Here is a 20,028-nt window from a genome sequence, read left to right as displayed (position 1 = left end):
GGGTGACGATGGATAAATATTCTGGGTGTGTTTTAATGGGACGTTACAGTGAGTGTGGGTGACGATGGATAAATATTCTGGGGTGTGTTTTAATGGGACGTTACAGTGAGTGTGGGTGGCGATGGATAAATATTCTGGGTGTGTTTTAATGGGACGATAGTGAGTGTGGGTGACGATGGATAAATATTCTGGGTGTGTTTTAATGGGACGATAGTGAGTGTGGGTGACGATGGATAAATATTCTGGGTGTGTTTTAATGGGACGTTACAGTGAGTGTGGGTGACGATGGATAAATATTCTGGGTGTGTTTTAATGGGACGATAGTGAGTGTGGGTGACGATGGATAAATATTCTGGGTGTGTTTTAATGGGTCGTTACAGTGAGTGTGGGTGACGATGGATAAATATTCTGGGTGTGTTTTAATGGGACGATAGTGAGTGTGGGTGACGATGGATAAATATTCTGGGTGTGTTTTAATGGGACGTTACAGTGAGTGTGGGTGACGATGGATAAATATTCTGGGTGTGTTTTAATGGGACGATAGTGAGTGTGGGTGACGATGGATAAATATTCTGGGTGTGTTTTAATGGGACGATAGTGAGTGTGGGTGACGATGGATAAATATTCTGGGTGTGTTTTAATGGGACGTTACAGTGAGTGTGGGTGACGATGGATAAATATTCTGGGTGTGTTTTAATGGGACGATAGTGAGTGTGGGTGACGATGGATAAATATTCTGGGTGTGTTTTAATGGGACGTTACAGTGAGTGTGGGTGACGATGGATAAATATTCTGGGTGTGTTTTAATGGGACGTTACAGTGAGTGTGGGTGACGATGGATAAATATTCTGGGTGTGTTTTAATGGGACGTTACAGTGAGTGTGGGTGACGATGGATAAATATTCTGGGTGTGTTTTAATGGGACGATAGTGAGTGTGGGTGACGATGGATAAATATTCTGGGTGTGTTTTAATGGGACGATAGTGAGTGTGGGTGACGATGGATAAATATTCTGGGTGTGTTTTAATGGGACGTTACAGTGAGTGTGGGTGACGATGGATAAATATTCTGGGTGTGTTTTAATGGGACGATAGTGAGTGTGGGTGACGATGGATAAATATTCTGGGTGTGTTTTAATGGGACGTTACAGTGAGTGTGGGTGGCGATGGATAAATATTCTGGGTGTGTTTTAATGGGACGATAGTGAGTGTGGGTGACGATGGATAAATATTCTGGGTGTGTTTTTAATGGGACGTTACAGTGAGTGTGGGTGACGATGGATAAATATTCTGGGTGTGTTTTAATGGGACGTTACAGTGAGTGTGGGTGACGATGGATAAATATTCTGGGTGTGTTTTAATGGGACGTTACAGTGAGTGTGGGTGACGATGGATAAATATTCTGGGTGTGTTTTAATGGGACGATAGTGAGTGTGGGTGACGATGGATAAATATTCTGGGTGTGTTTTAATGGGACGATAGTGAGTGTGGGTGACGATGGATAAATATTCTGGGTGTGTTTTAATGGGACGATAGTGAGTGTGGGTGATGATGGATAAATATTCTGGGTGTGTTTTAATGGGACGATAGTGAGTGTGGGTGACGATGGATAAATATTCTGGGTGTGTTTTAATGGGACGATAGTGAGTGTGGGTGACGATGGATAAATATTCTGGGTGTGTTTTAATGGGACGATAGTGAGTGTGGGTGACGATGGATAAATATTCTGGGTGTGTTTTAATGGGACGTTACAGTGAGTGTGGGTGACGATGGATAAATATTCTGGTGTGTTTTAATGGGACGTTACAGTGAGTGTGGGTGACGATGGATAAATATTCTGGGTGTGTTTTAATGGGACGATAGTGAGTGTGGGTGACGATGTATAAATATTCTGGGTGTGTTTTAATGGGACGATAGTGAGTGTGGGTGACGATGGATAAATATTCTGGGTGTGTTTTAATGGGACGTTACAGTGAGTGTGGGTGACGATGGATAAATATTCTGGGTGTGTTTTAATGGGACGTTACAGTGAGTGTGGGTGACGATGGATAAATATTCTGGGTGTGTTTTAATGGGACGTTACAGTGAGTGTGGGTGACGATGGATAAATATTCTGGGTGTGTTTTAATGGGACGTTACAGTGAGTGTGGGTGACGATGGATAAATATCTGGGTGTGTTTTAATGGGACGATAGTGAGTGTGGGTGACGATGGATAAATATTCTGGGTGTGTTTTAATGGGACGTTACAGTGAGTGTGGGTGACAATGGATAAATATTCTGGGTGAGTTTTAATGGGACGTTACAGTGAGTGTGGGTGACGATGGATAAATATTCTGGGTGTGTTTTAATGGGACGTTACAGTGAGTGTGGTGACGATGGATAAATATTCTGGGTGTGTTTTAATGGGACGTTACAGTGAGTGTGGGTGACGATGGATAAATATTCTGGGTGTGTTTTAATGGGACGATAGTGAGTGTGGGTGACGATGGATAAATATTCTGGGTGTGTTTTAATGGGACGTTACAGTGAGTGTGGGTGACGATGGATAAATATTCTGGGTGTGTTTTAATGGGACGATAGTGAGAGTGGGTGACGATGGATAAATATTCTGGGTGTGTTTTAATGGGACGTTACAGTGAGTGTGGGTGACGATGGATAAATATTCTGGGTGTGTTTTAATGGGACGATAGTGAGTGTGGGTGACGATGGATAAATATTCTGGGTGTGTTTTAATGGGACGATAGTGAGTGTGGGTGACGATGGATAAATATTCTGGGTGTGTTTTAATGGGACGATAGTGAGTGTGGGTGACGATGGATAAATATTCTGGGTGTGTTTTAATGGGACGTTACAGTGAGTGTGGGTGACGATGGATAAATATTCTGGGTGTGTTTTAATGGGACGATAGTGAGTGTGGGTGACGATGGATAAATATTCCTGGGTGTGTTTTAATGGGACGATAGTGAGTGTGGGTGACGATGGATAAATATTCTGGGTGTGTTTTAATGGGACGTTACAGTGAGTGTGGGTGACGATGGATAAATATTCTGGGTGTGTTTTAATGGGACGATAGTGAGTGTGGGTGACGATGGATAAATATTCTGGGTGTGTTTTAATGGGACGATAGTGAGTGTGGGTGACGATGGATAAATATTCTGGGTGTGTTTTAATGGGACGTTACAGTGAGTGTGGGTGACGATGGATAAATATTCTGGGTGTGTTTTAATGGGACGTTACAGTGAGTGTGGGTGACGATGGATAAATATTCTGGGTGTGTTTTAATGGGACGTTACAGTGAGTGTGGGTGACGATGGATAAATATTCTGGGTGTGTTTTAATGGGACGTTAAAGTGAGTGTGGGTGACGATGGATAAATATTCTGGGTGTGTTTTAATGGGACGATAGTGAGTGTGGGTGACGATGGATAAATACTCTGGGTGTGTTTTAATGGGACGATAGTGAGTGTGGGTGACGATGGATAAATATTCTGGGTGTGTTTTAATGGGACAATAGTGAGTGTGGGTGACGATGGATAAATATTCTGGGTGTGTCTTAATGGGACGTTACAGTGAGTGTGGGTGACGATGGATAAATATTCTGGGTGTGTTTTAATGGGACGATAGTGAGTGTGGGTGACGATGGATAAATATTCTGGGTGTGTTTAATGGGACGATAGTGAGTGTGGGTGACGATGGATAAATATTCTGGGTGTGTTTTAATGGGGACGTTACAGTGAGTGTGGGTGACGATGGATAAATATTCTGGGTGTGTTTTAATGGGACGATAGTGAGTGTGGGTGACGATGGATAAATATTCTGGGTGTGTTTTAATGGGACGTTACAGTGAGTGTGGGTGACGATGGATAAATATTCTGGGTGTGTTTTAATGGGACGTTACAGTGAGTGTGGGTGACGATGGATAAATATTCTGGGTGTGTTTTAATGGGACGATAGTGAGTGTGGGTGACGATGGATAAATATTCTGGGTGTGTTTTAATGGGACGATAGTGAGTGTGGGTGACGATGGATAAATATTCTGGGTGAGTTTTAATGGGACGTTACAGTGAGTGTGGGTGATGATGGATAAATATTCTGGGTGTGTTTTAATGGGACGATAGTGAGTGTGGGTGACGATGGATAAATATTCTGGGTGTGTTTTAATGGGACGATAGTGAGTGTGGGTGACGATGGATAAATATTCTGGGTGTGTTTTAATGGGACGTTACAGTGAGTGTGGGTGACGATGGATAAATATTCTGGGTGTGTTTTAATGGGACGATAGTGAGTGTGGGTGACGATGGATAAATATTCTGGGTGTGTTTTAATGGGACGATAGTGAGTGTGGGTGACGATGGATAAATATTCTGGGTGTGTTTTAATGGGACGATAGTGAGTGTGGGTGACGATGGATAAATATTCTGGGTGTGTTTTAATGGGACGTTACAGTGAGTGTGGGTGACGATGGATAAATATCTGGGTGTGTTTTAATGGGACGATAGTGAGTGTGGGTGACGATGGATAAATATTCTGCGTGTGTTTTAATGGGACGATAGTGAGTGTGGGTGACGATGGATAAATATTCTGGGTGTGTTTTAATGGGACGATAGTGAGTGTGGGTGACGATGGATAAATATTCTGGGTGTGTTTTAATGGGACGATAGTGAGTGTGGGTGACGATGGATAAATATTCTGCGTGTGTTTTAATGGGACGATAGTGAGTGTGGGTGACGATGGATAAATATTCTGGGTGTGTTTTAATGGGACGATAGTGAGTGTGGGTGACGATGGATAAATATTCTGGGTGTGTTTTAATGGGACGATAGTGAGTGTGGGGTGACGATGGATAAATATTCTGGGTGTGTTTTAATGGGGACGATAGTGAGTGTGGGTGACGATGGATAAATATTCTGGGTGTGTTTTAATGGGACGTTACAGTGAGTGTGGGTGACGATGGATAAATATTCTGGGTGTTTTAATGGGACGTTACAGTGAGTGTGGGTGACTATGGATAAATATTCTGGGTGTGTTTTAATGGGGACGATAGTGAGTGTGGGTGACGATGGATAAATATTCTGGGTATGTTTTAATGGGACGTTACAGTGAGTGTGGGTGACGATGGATAAATATTCTGGGTGAGTTTTAATGGACGATAGTGAGTGTGGGTGACGATGGATAAATATTCTGGGTGTGTTTTAATGGGACGATAGTGAGTGTGGGTGACGATGGATAAATATTCTGGGTGTGTTTTAATGGGACGTTACAGTGAGTGTGGGTGACGATGGATAAATATTCTGGGTGTGTTTTAATGGGACGATAGTGAGTGTGGGTGACGATGGATAAATATTCTGGGTGTGTTTTAATGGGACGTTACAGTGAGTGTGGGTGACGATGGATAAATATTCTGGGTGTGTTTTAATGGGACGTTACAGTGAGTGTGGGTGACGATGGATAAATATTCTGGGTGTGTTTTAATGGGACGTTACAGTGAGTGTGGGTGACGATGGATAAATCTTCTGGGTGTGTTTTAATGGGACGATAGTGAGTGTGGGCGACGATGGATAAATATTCTGGGTGTGTTTTAATGGGACGATAGTGAGTGTGGGTGACGATGGATAAATATTCTGGGTGAGTTTTAATGGGACGTTACAGTGAGTGTGGGTGAAGATGGATAAATATTCTGGGTGTGTTTTAATGGGACGATAGTGAGTGTGGGTGACGATGGATAAATATTCTGGGTGTGTTTTAAGGGACGTTACAGTGAGTGTGGGTGACGATGGATAAATATTCTGGGTGTGTTTTAAAGGGACGTTACAGTGAGTGTGGGTGACGATGGATAAATATTCTGGGTGTGTTTTAATGGGACGATAGTGAGTGTGGGTGACGATGGATAAATATTCTGGGTGTGTTTTAATGGGACGATAGTGAGTGTGGGTGACGATGGATAAATATTCTGGGTGTGTTTTAATGGGACGATAGTGAGTGTGGGTGACGATGGATAAATATTCTGGGTGTGTTTTAATGGGACGATAGTGAGTGTGGGTGACGATGGATAAATATTCTGGGTGTGTTTTAATGGGACGATAGTGAGTGTGGGTGACGATGGATAAATATTCTGGGTGTGTTTTAATGGGACGATAGTGAGTGTGGGTGACGATGGATAAATATTCTGGGTGTGTTTTAATGGGACGATAGTGAGTGTGGGTGACGATGGATAAATATTCTGGGTGTGTTTTAATGGGACGATAGTGAGTGTGGGTGACGATGGATAAATATTCTGCGTGTGTTTTAATGGGACGATAGTGAGTGTGGGTGACGATGGATAAATATTCTGGGTGTGTTTTAATGGGACGATAGTGAGTGTGGGTGACGATGGATAAATATTCTGGGTGTGTTTTAATGGGACGATAGTGAGTGTGGGTGACGATGGATAAATATTCTGGGTGTGTTTTAATGGGACGATAGTGAGTGTGGGTGACGATGGATAAATATTCTGGGTGTGTTTTAATGGGACGTTACAGTGAGTGTGGGTGACGATGGATAAATATTCTGGGTGTTTTAATGGGACGTTACAGTGAGTGTGGGTGACGATGGATAAATATTCTGGGTGTGTTTTAATGGGACGATAGTGAGTGTGGGTGACGATGGATAAATATTCTGGGTATGTTTTAATGGGACGTTACAGTGAGTGTGGGTGACGATGGATAAATATTCTGGGTGAGTTTTAATGGGACGATAGTGAGTGTGGGTGACGATGGATAAATATTCTGGTTGTGTTTTAATGGGACGTTACAGTGAGTGTGGGTGACGATGGATAAATATTCTGGTGTGTTTTAATGGGACGTTACAGTGAGTGTGGGTGACGATGGATAAATATTCTGGGTGTGTTTTAATGGGACGTTACAGTGAGTGTGGGTGACGATGGATAAATATTCTGGGTGTGTTTTAATGGACGTTACAGTGAGTGTGGGTGACGATGGATAAATATTCTGGGTGTGTTTTAATGGGACGTTACAGTGAGTGTGGGTGACGATGATAAATATTCTGGGTGTGTTTTAATGGGACGATAGTGAGTGTGGGTGACGATGGATAAATATTCTGGGTGTGTTTTAATGGGACGATAGTGAGTGTGGGTGACGATGGATAAATATTCTGGGTGTTTTAATGGGACGATAGTGAGTGTGGGTGACGATGGATAAATATTCTGGGTGTGTTTTAATGGGACGTTACAGTGAGTGTGGGTGACGATGGATAAATATTCTGGGTGTGTTTTAATGGGACGATAGTGAGTGTGGGTGACGATGGATAAATATTCTGGGTGTGTTTTAATGGGACGTTACAGTGAGTGTGGGTGACGATGGATAAATATTCTGGGTGTGTTTTAATGGGACGTTACAGTGAGTGTGGGTGACGATGGATAAATATTCTGGGTGTGTTTTAATGGGACGTTAGTGAGTGTGGGTGACGATGGATAAATATTCTGGGTGTGTTTTAATGGGACGATAGTGAGTGTGGGTGAACGATGGATAAATATTCTGGGTGTGTTTTAATGGGACGATAGTGAGTGTGGGTGACGATGGATAAATATTCTGGGTGTGTTTTAATGGGACGATAGTGAGTGTGGGTGACGATGGATAAATATTCTGGGTGTGTTTTAATGGGACGATAGTGAGTGTGGGTGACGATGGATAAATATTCTGGGTGTGTTTTAATGGGACGATAGTGAGTGTGGGTGACGATGGATAAATATTCTGCGTGTGTTTTAATGGGACGATAGTGAGAGTGGGTGACGATGGATAAATATTCTGGGTGTGTTTTAATGGGACGATAGTGAGTGTGGGTGACGATGGATAAATATTCTGGGTGTGTTTTAATGGGACGATAGTGAGTGTGGGTGACGATGGATAAATATTCTGGGTGTGTTTTAATGGGACGTTACAGTGAGTGTGGGTGACGATGGATAAATATTCTGGGTGTTTTAATGGGACGTTACAGTGAGTGTGGGTGACGATGGATAAATATTCTGGGTGTGTTTTAATGGGACGATAGTGAGTGTGGGTGACGATGGATAAATATTCTGGGTGTGTTTTAATGGGACGTTACAGTGAGTGTGGGTGACGATGGATAAATATTCTGGGTGTGTTTTAATGGGACGTTACAGTGAGTGTGGGTGACGATGGATAAATATTCTGGGTGTGTTTTAATGGGACGTTACAGTGAGTGTGGGTGACGATGGATAAATATTCTGGGTGTGTTTTAATGGGACGTTACAGTGAGTGTGGGTGACGATGGATAAATATTCTGGGTGTGTTTTAATGGGACGTTACAGTGAGTGTGGGTGACGATGGATAAATATTCTGGGTGTGTTTTAATGGGACGATAGTGAGTGTGGGTGACGATGGATAAATATTCTGGGTGTGTTTTAATGGGACGATAGTGAGTGTGGGTGACGATGGATAAATATTCTGGGTGTGTTTTAATGGGACGTTACAGTGAGTGTGGGTGACGATGGATAAATATTCTGGGTGTGTTTTAATGGGACGATAGTGAGTGTGGGTGACGATGGATAAATATTCTGGGTGTGTTTTAATGGGACGTTACAGTGAGTGTGGGTGACGATGGATAAATATTCTGGGTGTGTTTTAATGGGACGATAGTGAGTGTGGGTGACGATGGATAAATATTCTGGGTGTGTTTTAATGGGACGATAGTGAGTGTGGGTGACGATGGATAAATATTCTGGGTGTGTTTTAATGGGACGATAGTGAGTGTGGGTGACGATGGATAAATATTCTGGGTGTGTTTTAATGGGACGATAGTGAGTGTGGGTGACGATGGATAAATATTCTGGGTGTGTTTTAATGGGACGATCGTGAGTGTGGGTGACGATGGATAAATATTCTGGGTGTGTTTTAATGGGACGATAGTGAGTGTGGGTGACGATGGATAAATATTCTGGGTGTGTTTTAATGGGACGATAGTGAGTGTGGGTGACGATGGATAAATATTCTGCGTGTGTTTTAATGGGACGATAGTGAGTGTGGGTGACGATGGATAAATATTCTGGGTGTGTTTAATGGGACGATAGTGAGTGTGGGTGACGATGGATAAATATTCTGGGTGTGTTTTAATGGGACGATAGTGAGTGTGGGTGACGATGGATAAATATTCTGGGTGTGTTTTAATGGGACGTTACAGTGAGTGTGGGTGACGATGGATAAATATTCTGGGTGTTTTAATGGGACGTTACAGTGAGTGTGGGTGACGATGGATAAATATTCTGGGTGTGTTTTAATGGGACGTTACAGTGAGTGTGGGTGACGATGGATAAATATTCTGGGTGTGTTTTAATGGGACGTTACAGTGAGTGTGGGTGACGATGGATAAATATTCTGGGTGTGTTTTAATGGGACGATAGTGAGTGTGGGTGACGATGGATAAATATTCTGGGTGTGTTTTAATGGGACGTTACAGTGAGTGTGGGTGACGATGGATAAATATTCTGGGTGTGTTTTAATGGGACGATAGTGAGTGTGGGTGACGATGGATAAATATTCTGGGTGTGTTTTAATGGGACGATAGTGAGTGTGGGTGACGATGGATAAATATTCTGGGTGTGTTTTAATGGGACGATAGTGAGTGTGGGTGACGATGGATAAATATTCTGGGTGTGTTTTAATGGGACGATAGTGAGTGTGGGTGACGATGGATAAATATTCTGGGTGTGTTTTAATGGGACGATAGTGAGTGTGGGTGACGATGGATAAATATTCTGGGTGTGTTTTAATGGGACGTTACAGTGAGTGTGGGTGACGATGGATAAATATTCTGGGTGTGCTTTAATGGGACGATAGTGAGTGTGGGTGACGATGGATAAATATTCTGGGTGTGTTTTAATGGGACGTTACAGTGAGTGTGGGTGACGATGGATAAATATTCTGGGTGTGGTTTTAATGGGACGATAGTGAGTGTGGGTGACGATGGATAAATATTCTGGGTGTGTTTTAATGGGACGATAGTGAGTGTGGGTGACGATGGATAAATATTCTGGGTGTGTTTTAATGGGACGATAGTGAGTGTGGGTGACGATGGATAAATATTCTGGGTGTGTTTTAATGGGACGTTACAGTGAGTGTGGGTGACGATGGATAAATATTCTGGGTGTGTTTTAATGGGGACGATAGTGAGTGTGGGTGACGATGGATAAATATTCTGGGTGTGTTTTAATGGGACGATAGTGAGTGTGGGTGACGATGGATAAATATTCTGGGTGTGTTTTAATGGGACGATAGTGAGTGTGGGTGACGATGGATAAATATCTGGGTGTGTTTTAATGGGACGTTACAGTGAGTGTGGGTGACGATGGATAAATATTCTGGGTGTGTTTTAATGGGACGTTACAGTGAGTGTGGGTGACGATGGATAAATATTCTGGGTGTGTTTTAATGGGACGATAGTGAGTGTGGGTGACGATGGATAAATATTCTGGGTGTGTTTTAATGGGACGTTACAGTGAGTGTGGGTGACGATGGATAAATATTCTGGGTGTGTTTTAATGGGACGATAGTGAGTGTGGGTGACGATGGATAAATATTCTGGGTGTGTTTTAATGGGACGATAGTGAGTGTGGGTGACGATGGATAAATATTCTGGGTGTGTTTTAATGGGACGATAGTGAGTGTGGGTGACGATGGATAAATATTCTGGGTGTGTTTTAATGGGACGTTACAGTGAGTGTGGATGACGATGGATAAATATTCTGGGTGTGTTTTAATGGGACGTTACAGTGAGTGTGGATGACGATGGATAAATATTCTGGGTGTGTTTTAATGGGACGATAGTGAGTGTGGGTGACGATGGATAAATATTCTGGGTGTGTTTTAATGGGACGATAGTGAGTGTGGGTGACGATGGATAAATATTCTGGGTGTGTTTTAATGGGACGATAGTGAGTGTGGGTGACGATGGATAAATATTCTGGGTGTGTTTTAATGGGACGATAGTGATTGTGGGTGACGATGGATAAATATTCTGGGTGTGTTTTAATGGGACGATAGTGAGTGTGGGTGACGATGGATAAATATTCTGGGTGTGTTTTAATGGGACGATAGTGAGTGTGGATGACGATGGATAAATATTCTGGGTGTGTTTTAATGGGACGATAGTGAGTGTGGGCGACGATGGATAAATATTCTGGGTGTGTTTTAATGGGACGATAGTGAGTGTGGGTGACGATGGATAAATATTCTGGGTGTGTTTTAATGGGACGATAGTGAGTGTGGGTGACGATGGATAAATATTCTGGGTGTGTTTTAATGGGACGTTACAGTGAGTGTGGATGACGATGGATAAATATTCTGGGTGTGTTTTAATGGGACGATAGTGAGTGTGGGCGACGATGGATAAATATTCTGGGTGTGTTTTAATGGGACGTTACAGTGAGTGTGGGTGACGATGGATAAATATTCTGGGTGTGTTTTAATGGGACGATAGTGAGTGTGGGTGACGATGGATAAATATTCTGGGTGTGTTTTAATGGGACGATAGTGAGTGTGGGTGACGATGGATAAATATTCTGGGTGTGTTTTAATGGGACGATAGTGAGTGTGGGTGACGATGGATAAATATTCTGGGTGTGTTTTAATGGGACGTTACAGTGAGTGTGGATGACGATGGATAAATATTCTGGGTGTGTTTTAATGGGACGTTACAGTGAGTGTGGATGACGATGGATAAATATTCTGGGTGTGTTTTAATGGGACGATAGTGAGTGTGGGTGACGATGGATAAATATTCTGGGTGTGTTTTAATGGGACGATAGTGAGTGTGGGTGACGATGGATAAATATTCTGGGTGTGTTTTAATGGGACGATAGTGAGTGTGGGTGACGATGGATAAATATTCTGGGTGTGTTTTAATGGGACGATAGTGATTGTGGGTGACGATGGATAAATATTCTGGGTGTGTTTTAATGGGACGATAGTGAGTGTGGGTGACGATGGATAAATATTCTGGGTGTGTTTTAATGGGACGATAGTGAGTGTGGATGACGATGGATAAATATTCTGGGTGTGTTTTAATGGGACGATAGTGAGTGTGGGCGACGATGGATAAATATTCTGGGTGTGTTTTAATGGGACGATAGTGAGTGTGGGTGACGATGGATAAATATTCTGGGTGTGTTTTAATGGGACGATAGTGAGTGTGGGTGACGATGGATAAATATTCTGGGTGTGTTTTAATGGGACGTTACAGTGAGTGTGGATGACGATGGATAAATATTCTGGGTGTGTTTTAATGGGACGATAGTGAGTGTGGGCGACGATGGATAAATATTCTGGGTGTGTTTTAATGGGACGTTACAGTGAGTGTGGATGACGATGGATAAATATTCTGGGTGTGTTTTAATGGGACGATAGTGAGTGTGGGCGACGATGGATAAATATTCTGGGTGTGTTTTAATGGGACGATACGGTGACGCTGAATGAAGAATTTTGGTGAAAGCAGATCATTCCTTGGTGAACACATTGAAGAGGATAGTTGAACCCATGAGGTACTGATTAAACTCACCTTGGTAAATGCTGGATTTGGGAATGTGGCAAAATCAGAGGGCACTCGAGCTCCTGCCCGAATCACTGAGACTCGATCCACTTCATCCTGGAGAAGAGCCCAGAGTACATCAGACACTGGACAGCAATGATCCCACAGCCCAGAACATGCATCTCCACATGCCCACCAATTACTGCGCATTAACCCCTTCAGGCCCAGAGAGCCATTCACCCTCTTTCCCAGAGCCATTAACCCCCTCGCTCCCAGAGCCATTAACCCCCTCGCTCCCAGAGAGACATTAACCCCCTCGCTCCCAGAGAGACATTAACCCTCTCGCTCCCAGAGCCATTAACCCCCTCGCTCCCAGAGAGCCATTAACCCTCTCGCTCCCAGAGAGCCATTAACCCCCTCGCTCCCAGAGAGCCATTAACCCCCTCACTCCCAGAGAGACATCAACCCCCTCGCTCCCGGCGAGCCATTAACCCTCTCGCTCCAAGAGCCTTTACCCCCCTCGCTCCCAGAGCCATTAACCCCCTCGCTCCCAGAGCCATTAACCCCCTCGCTCCCAGAGAGCCATTAACCCCCTCGCTCCCAGAGAGACATTAACCCCCTCGCTCCCAGAGAGACATTAACCCCCTCGCTCCCAGAGCCATTAACCCCCTCGCTCCCAGAGAGCCATTAACCCCCTCGCTCCCAGAGAGACATTAACCCCCTCGCTCCCAGAGCCATTAACCCCCTCGCTCCCAGAGAGCCATTAACCCCCTCGCTCCCAGAGAGACATTAACCCCCTCGCTCCCAGAGAGACATTAACCCCCTCGCTCCCAGGGAGCCATTAACCCCCTCGCTCCCAGAGAGACATTAACCCCCTCGCTCCCAGAGCCATTAACGCCCTCACTCCCAGAGCCATTAACCCCTAGCTCCCAGAGCCATTAACCCCCTCGCTCCCAGAGCCATTAACCCCCTCGCTCCCAGAGCCATTAACCCCTAGCTCCCAGAGCCATTAACCCTCTCGCTCCCAGAGCCATTAACCCCCTCGCTCCCAGAGAGACATTAACCCCCTCGCTCCCAGAGAGACATTAACCCCCTCGCTCCCAGAGAGCTATTAACCCCCTCGCTCCCAGAGCCATTAACCCTCTCGCTCCCAGAGCCATTAACCCCCTCACTCCCAGAGAGCCATTAACCCCCTCACTCCCAGAGAGACATTAACCCTCTCGCTCCCAGAGAGCCATTAACCCCCTCGCTCGCAGAGCCATTAACCCCCTCGCTCCCAGAGAGACATTAACCCCCTCGCTCCCAGAGCCATTAACCCCCTCACTCCCAGAGCCATTAACCCCCTCGTTCCCAGAGCCATTAACCCCCTCGCTCCCAGAGAGACATTAACCCCCTCACTCCCAGAGAGACATGAACCCTCTCGCTCCCAGTGAGCCATTAACCCCCTCGCTCCCAGAGCCATTAACCCCCTCGCTCCCAGAGCCATTAACCCCCTCACTCCCAGAGCCATTAACCCCCTCGTTCCCAGAGCCATTAACCCCCTCGCTCCCAGAGCCATTAACCCCCCTCGCTCCCAGAGCCATTAACCCCCTCGCTCTCAGAGCCTTTACCCCCCTCGCTCCCAGAGAGCCATTAACCCCCTCGCTCCCAGAGCCATTAACCCTCTCGCTCCCAGAGCCATTAACCCCCTCGCTCCCAGAGAGACATTAACCCCCTCACTCCCAGAGAGACATTAACCCTCTCGCTCCCAGAGAGCCATTAACCCCCTCGCTCCCAGAGCCATTAACCCCCTCGCTCCCAGAGAGACATTAATCCCCTCGCTCCCAGAGCCATTAACCCCCTCACTCCCAGAGCCATTAACCCCCTCGTTCCCAGAGCCATTAACCCCCTCGCTCCCAGAGCCATTAACCCCCTCGCTCCCAGAGAGCCATTAACCCCCTCGCTCCCAGAGCCATTAACCCCCTCGCTCCCAGAGCCATTAACCCCCTCGCTCCCAGAGCCATTAACCCCCTCGCTCCCAGAGAGACATTAACCCCCTCGCTCCCAGAGCCATTAACCCCCTCGTTCCCAGAGAGCCATTAACCCCCTCGCTCCCAGAGAGACATGAACCCCCTCACTCCCAGCGAGCCATTAACCCCCTCACTCCCAGAGAGACATTAACCCTCTCACTCCCAAAGCCATTAACCCCTAGCTCCCAGAGAGACATTATCCCCCTCGCTCCCAAGAGACATTAACCCCCTCACTCCCAGAGCCATTAACCCCTAGCTCCCAGAGAGACATTAACCCCCTCGCTCCCAGAGACATTAACCCCCTCGCTCCCAGAGACATTAACCCCCTGGCTCCCAGAGACATTAACCCCCTCGCTCCCAGAGACATTAACCCCCTCACTCCCAGAGCCATTAACCCCCTCACTCCCAGAGCCATTAACCCCCTCGCTCCCAGAGACATTAACCCCCTCGCTCCCAGAGAGACATTAACCCCCTCGCTCCCAGAGAGACATTAACCCCCTCGCTCCCAGAGAGACATTAACCCCCTCGCTCCCAGAGACATTAACCCCCTCGCTCCCAGAGCCATTAACCCACTCGCTCCCAGAGAGACATTAACCCCCTCGCTCCCAGAGAGACATTAACCCCCTCGCTCCCAGAGAGACATTAACCCCCTCGCTCCCAGAGAGCCATTAACCCCCTCGCTCCGAGAGAGCCATTAACCCCCTCGCTCCCAGAGAGCCATTAACCCCCTCGCTCCCAGAGAACCATTAACCCCCTCGCTCCCAGAGAGACATTAACCCCCTCATTCCCAGAGAGCCATTAACCCCCTCGCTCCCAGAGCCATTAACCCCTCGCTCCCAGAGCCATTAACCCCCTCGCTCCCAGAGAGCCATTAACCCCCTCGCTCCCAGAGAGCCATTAACCCCCTCGCTCCCAGAGAGACATTAACCCCCTCATTCCCAGAGAGCCATTAACCCCCTCGCTCCCAGAGCCATTAACCCCTCGCTCCCAGAGCCATTAACCCCCTCGCTCCCAGAGAGACATTAACCCCCTAGCTCCCAGAGAGCCATTAACCCCCTCGCTCCCAGAGAGCCATTAACCCCCTCGCTCCCAGAGAGCCATTAACCCCCTAGCTCCCAGAGAGCCATTAACCCCCTCGCTCCCAGAGAGCCATTAACCCCCTCGTTCCCAGAGAGCCATTAACCCCCTCGCTCCCAGAGAGACATTAACCCCCTCGCTCCCAGAGAGCCATTAACCCCCTCGCTCCCAGAGAGCCATTAACCCCCTCGCTCCCAGAGAGCCATTAACCCCCTCGCTCCCAGAGCCATTAACCCCCTCACTCCCAGAGAGCCATTCACCCTCTTTCCCAGAGCCATTAACCCCCTCGCTCCCAGAGAGACATTAACCCCCTCGCTCCCAGAGCCATTAACCCCCTCGCTCCCAGAGAGCCATTAACCCCCTCGCTCCCAGAGAGACATTAACCCTCTCGCTCCCAGAGCCATTAACCCCTCGCTCCCAGAGCCTTTAACCCCCTCACTCCCAGAGCCATTAACACCCTCGCTCCCAGAGAGACATTAACCGCCTCGCTCCCAGAGCCATTAACACCCTCGTTCCCAGAGAGACATTAACCCCCTCGCTCCCAGAGAGACATTAACCCCCTCGCTCCCAGAGAGACATTAACCCCCTCGCTCCCAGAGCCATTAACCCCCTCGCTCCCAGAGAGCCATTAACCCCCTCGCTCCCAGAGAGACATTAACCCCCTCACTCCCAGAGAGACATTAACCCCCTCGCTCCCAGAGCCATTAACCCCCTCGCTCCCAGAGAGACATTAACCCCCTCGCTCCCAGAGACATTAACCCCCTCACTCCCAGAGACATTAACCCCCTCACTCCCAGAGAGCCATTAACCCCCTCGCTCTCAGAGCCATTAACCCCCTCGCTCCCAGAGCCATTAACCCCCTCGCTCCCAGAGAGACATTAACCCCCTCACTCCCAGAGAGACATTAACCCCCTCGCTCCCAGAGCCATTAACCCCCTCACTCCCAGAGAGCCATTAACCCCCTCGCTCCCAGAGCCATTAACCCCCTCACTCCCAGAGCCATTAACCCCCTCACTCCCAGAGAGCCATTAACCCCCTCGCTCCAAGAGCCATTAACCCCCTCGCTCCCAGAGAGACATTAACCCCCTCACTCCCAGAGAGACATTAACCCCCTCGCTCCCAGAGCCATTAACCCCCTCACTCCCAGAGAGCCATTAACCCCCTCGCTCCCAGAGCCATTAACCCCCTCACTCCCAGAGAGACATTAACCCCCTCGCTCCCAGAGAGCCATTAACCCCCTCACTCCCAGAGAGACATTAACCCCCTCGCTCCCAGAGAGCCATTAACCCCCTCGCTCCCAGAGAGACATTAACCCCCTCGCTCCCAGAGCCATTAACCCCCTCACTCCCAGAGCCATTAACACCCTCGCTCCCAGAGCCATTAACCCCCTCACTCCCAGAGCCATTAACCCCCTCGCTCCCAGAGAGACATCAACCCTCTCGCTCCCAGAGCCATTAACCCCTCGCTCCCAGAGCCTTTAACCCCCTCACTCCCAGAGCCATTAACCCCCTCGCTCCCAGAGAGACATTAACCCCCTCGCTCCCAGAGAGACATTAACCCCCTCACTCCCAGAGAGACATTAACCCCCTCACTCCCAGAGAGCCATTAACCCCCTCGCTCCCAGAGCCATTAACCCCCTCGCTCCCAGAGCCATTAACCCCCTCGCTCCCAGAGAGACATTAACCCCCTCACTCCCAGAGAGACATTAACCCCCTCGCTCCCAGAGCCATTAACCCCCTCGCTCCCAGAGAGACATTAACCCCCTCACTCCCAGAGAGACATTAACCCCCTCGCTCCCAGAGCCATTAACCCCCTCACTCCCAGAGAGCCATTAACCCCCTCGCTCCCAGAGCCATTAAGCCCTCGCTCCCAGAGCCTTTAACCCCCTCGCTCCCAGAGAGCCATTAACCCCCTCGCTCCCAGAGCCATTAACCCCCTCGCTCCCAGAGAGCCATTAACCCCCTCGCTCCCAGAGAGACATTAACCCTCTCGCTCCCAGAGCCATTAACCCCTCGCTCCCAGAGCCTTTAACCCCCTCACTCCCAGAGCCATTAACACCCTCGCTCCCAGAGAGACATTAACCGCCTCGCTCCCAGAGCCATTAACACCCTCGTTCCCAGAGAGACATTAACCCCCTCACTCCCAGAGCCATTAACACCCTCGCTCCCAGAGAGCCAATAACCCCCTCGCTCCCAGAGCCATTAACCCCCTCGCTCCCAGAGAGACATTAACCCCCTCGCTCCCAGAGAGACATTAACCCCCTCGCTCCCAGAGAGCCATTAACCCCCTCGCTCCCAGAGAGCCATTAACCCCCTCGCTCCCAGAGAGACATTAACCCCCTCACTCCCAGAGAGACATTAACCCCCTCGCTCCCAGAGCCATTAACCCCCTCGCTCCCAGAGAGACATTAACCCCCTCGCTCCCAGAGACATTAACCCCCTCACTCCTAGAGACATTAACCCCCTCACTCCCAGAGAGCCATTAACCCCCTCGCTCTCAGAGCCATTAACCCCCTCGCTCCCAGAGCCATTAACCCCCTCGCTCCCAGAGAGACATTAACCCCCTCACTCCCAGAGAGACATTAACCCCCTCGCTCCCAGAGCCATTAACCCCCTCACTCCCAGAGAGCCATTAACCCCCTCGCTCCCAGAGCCATTAACCCCCTCACTCCCAGAGCCATTAACCCCCTCACTCCCAGAGAGCCATTAACCCCCTCGCTCCCAGAGCCATTAACCCCCTCGCTCCCAGAGAGACATTAACCCCCTCACTCCCAGAGAGACATTAACCCCCTCGCTCCCAGAGAGCCATTAACCCCCTCGCTCCCAGAGCCATTAACCCCCTCACTCCCAGAGAGACATTAACCCCCTCGCTCCCAGAGAGCCATTAACCCCCTCACTCCCAGAGAGACATTAACCCCCTCGCTCCCAGAGAGCCATTAACCCCCTCGCTCCCAGAGAGACATTAACCCCCTCGCTCCCAGATCCATTAACCCCCTCACTCCCAGAGCCATTAACACCCTCGCTCCCAGAGCCATTAACCCCCTCACTCCCAGAGCCATTAACCCCCTCGCTCCCAGAGAGACATCAACCCTCTCGCTCCCAGAGCCATTAACCCCTCGCTCCCAGAGCCTTTAACCCCCTCACTCCCAGAGCCATTAACACCCTCGCTCCCAGAGAGCCAATAACCCCCTCGCTCCCAGAGCCATTAACCCCCTCGCTTCCAGAGCCATTAACCCCCTCGCTCCCAGAGCCATTAACCCCCTCACTCCCAGAGCCATTAACCCCCTCACTCCCAGAGAGCCATTAACCCCCTCGCTCCCAGAGCCATTAACCCCCTCGCTCCCAGAGAGACATTAACCCCCTCACTCCCAGAGAGACATTAACCCCCTCGCTCCCAGAGCCATTAACCCCCTCACTCCCAGAGAGCCATTAACCCCCTCGCTCCCAGAGCCATTAACCCCCTCACTCCCAGAGAGACATTAACCCCCTCGCTCCCAGAGAGCCATTAACCCCCTCACTCCCAGAGAGACATTAACCCCCTCGCTCCCAGAGAGCCATTAACCCCCTCGCTCCCAGAGAGACATTAACCCCCTCGCTCCCAGAGCCATTAACCCCCTCACTCCCAGAGCCATTAACACCCTCGCTCCCAGAGCCATTAACCCCCTCACTCCCAGAGCCATTAACCCCCTCGCTCCCAGAGAGACATCAACCCTCTCGCTCCCAGAGCCATTAACCCCTCGCTCCCAGAGCCTTTAACCCCCTCACTCCCAGAGCCATTAACACCCTCGCTCCCAGAGAGCCAATAACCCCCTCGCTCCCAGAGCCATTAACCCCCTCGCTTCCAGAGCCATTAACCCCCTCGCTCCCATAGAGACATTAACCCCCTCACTCCCAGAGAGACATTAACCCCCTCACTCCCAGAGAGCCATTAACCCCCTCGCTCCCAGAGCCATTAACCCCCTCGCTCCCAGAGCCATTAACCCCCTCGCTCCCAGAGAGACATTAACCCCCTCACTCCCAGAGAGACATTAACCCCCTCGCTCCCAGAGCCATTAACCCCCTCGCTCCCAGAGAGACATTAACCCCCTCACTCCCAGAGAGACATTAACCCCCTCGCTCCCAGAGCCATTAACCCCCTCACTCCCAGAGAGCCATTAACCCCCTCGCTCCCAGAGCCATTAAGCCCTCGCTCCCAGAGCCTTTAACCCCCTCGCTCCCAGAGAGCCATTAACCCCCTCGCTCCCAGAGCCATTAACCCCCTCGCTCCCAGAGAGCCATTAACCCCCTCGCTCCCAGAGAGACATTAACCCTCTCGCTCCCAGAGCCATTAACCCCTCGCTCCCAGAGCCTTTAACCCCCTCACTCCCAGAGCCATTAACACCCTCGCTCCCAGAGAGACATTAACCG

At 48.6% G+C, this 20,028-nt stretch overlaps 1 protein-coding gene across 1 annotated transcript in view; it reads right to left on the bottom strand.

Annotated features, from left to right (window-relative positions):
• LOC140409376 (dynactin subunit 1-like) overlaps positions 1-20,028 on the bottom strand; it is a 120,365-nt gene that overhangs the window by 40,850 nt on the left and 59,487 nt on the right. Inside the window, exon 6 of the mRNA XM_072497826.1 lies at positions 12,567-12,653. Coding sequence (XP_072353927.1) covers positions 12,567-12,653 — 87 coding nt within the window. The remainder of the gene's footprint in view (positions 1-12,566; positions 12,654-20,028) is intronic.

The sequence above is a fragment of the Scyliorhinus torazame genome, chromosome 3 (assembly GCF_047496885.1).
Source record: "Scyliorhinus torazame isolate Kashiwa2021f chromosome 3, sScyTor2.1, whole genome shotgun sequence".
Classification (NCBI taxonomy): Eukaryota; Metazoa; Chordata; class Chondrichthyes; order Carcharhiniformes; family Scyliorhinidae; genus Scyliorhinus; species Scyliorhinus torazame.
The sequence above is the reverse complement of the archived record's forward strand: the minus strand, read 5'-3'. Positions and strand labels throughout refer to the sequence as shown.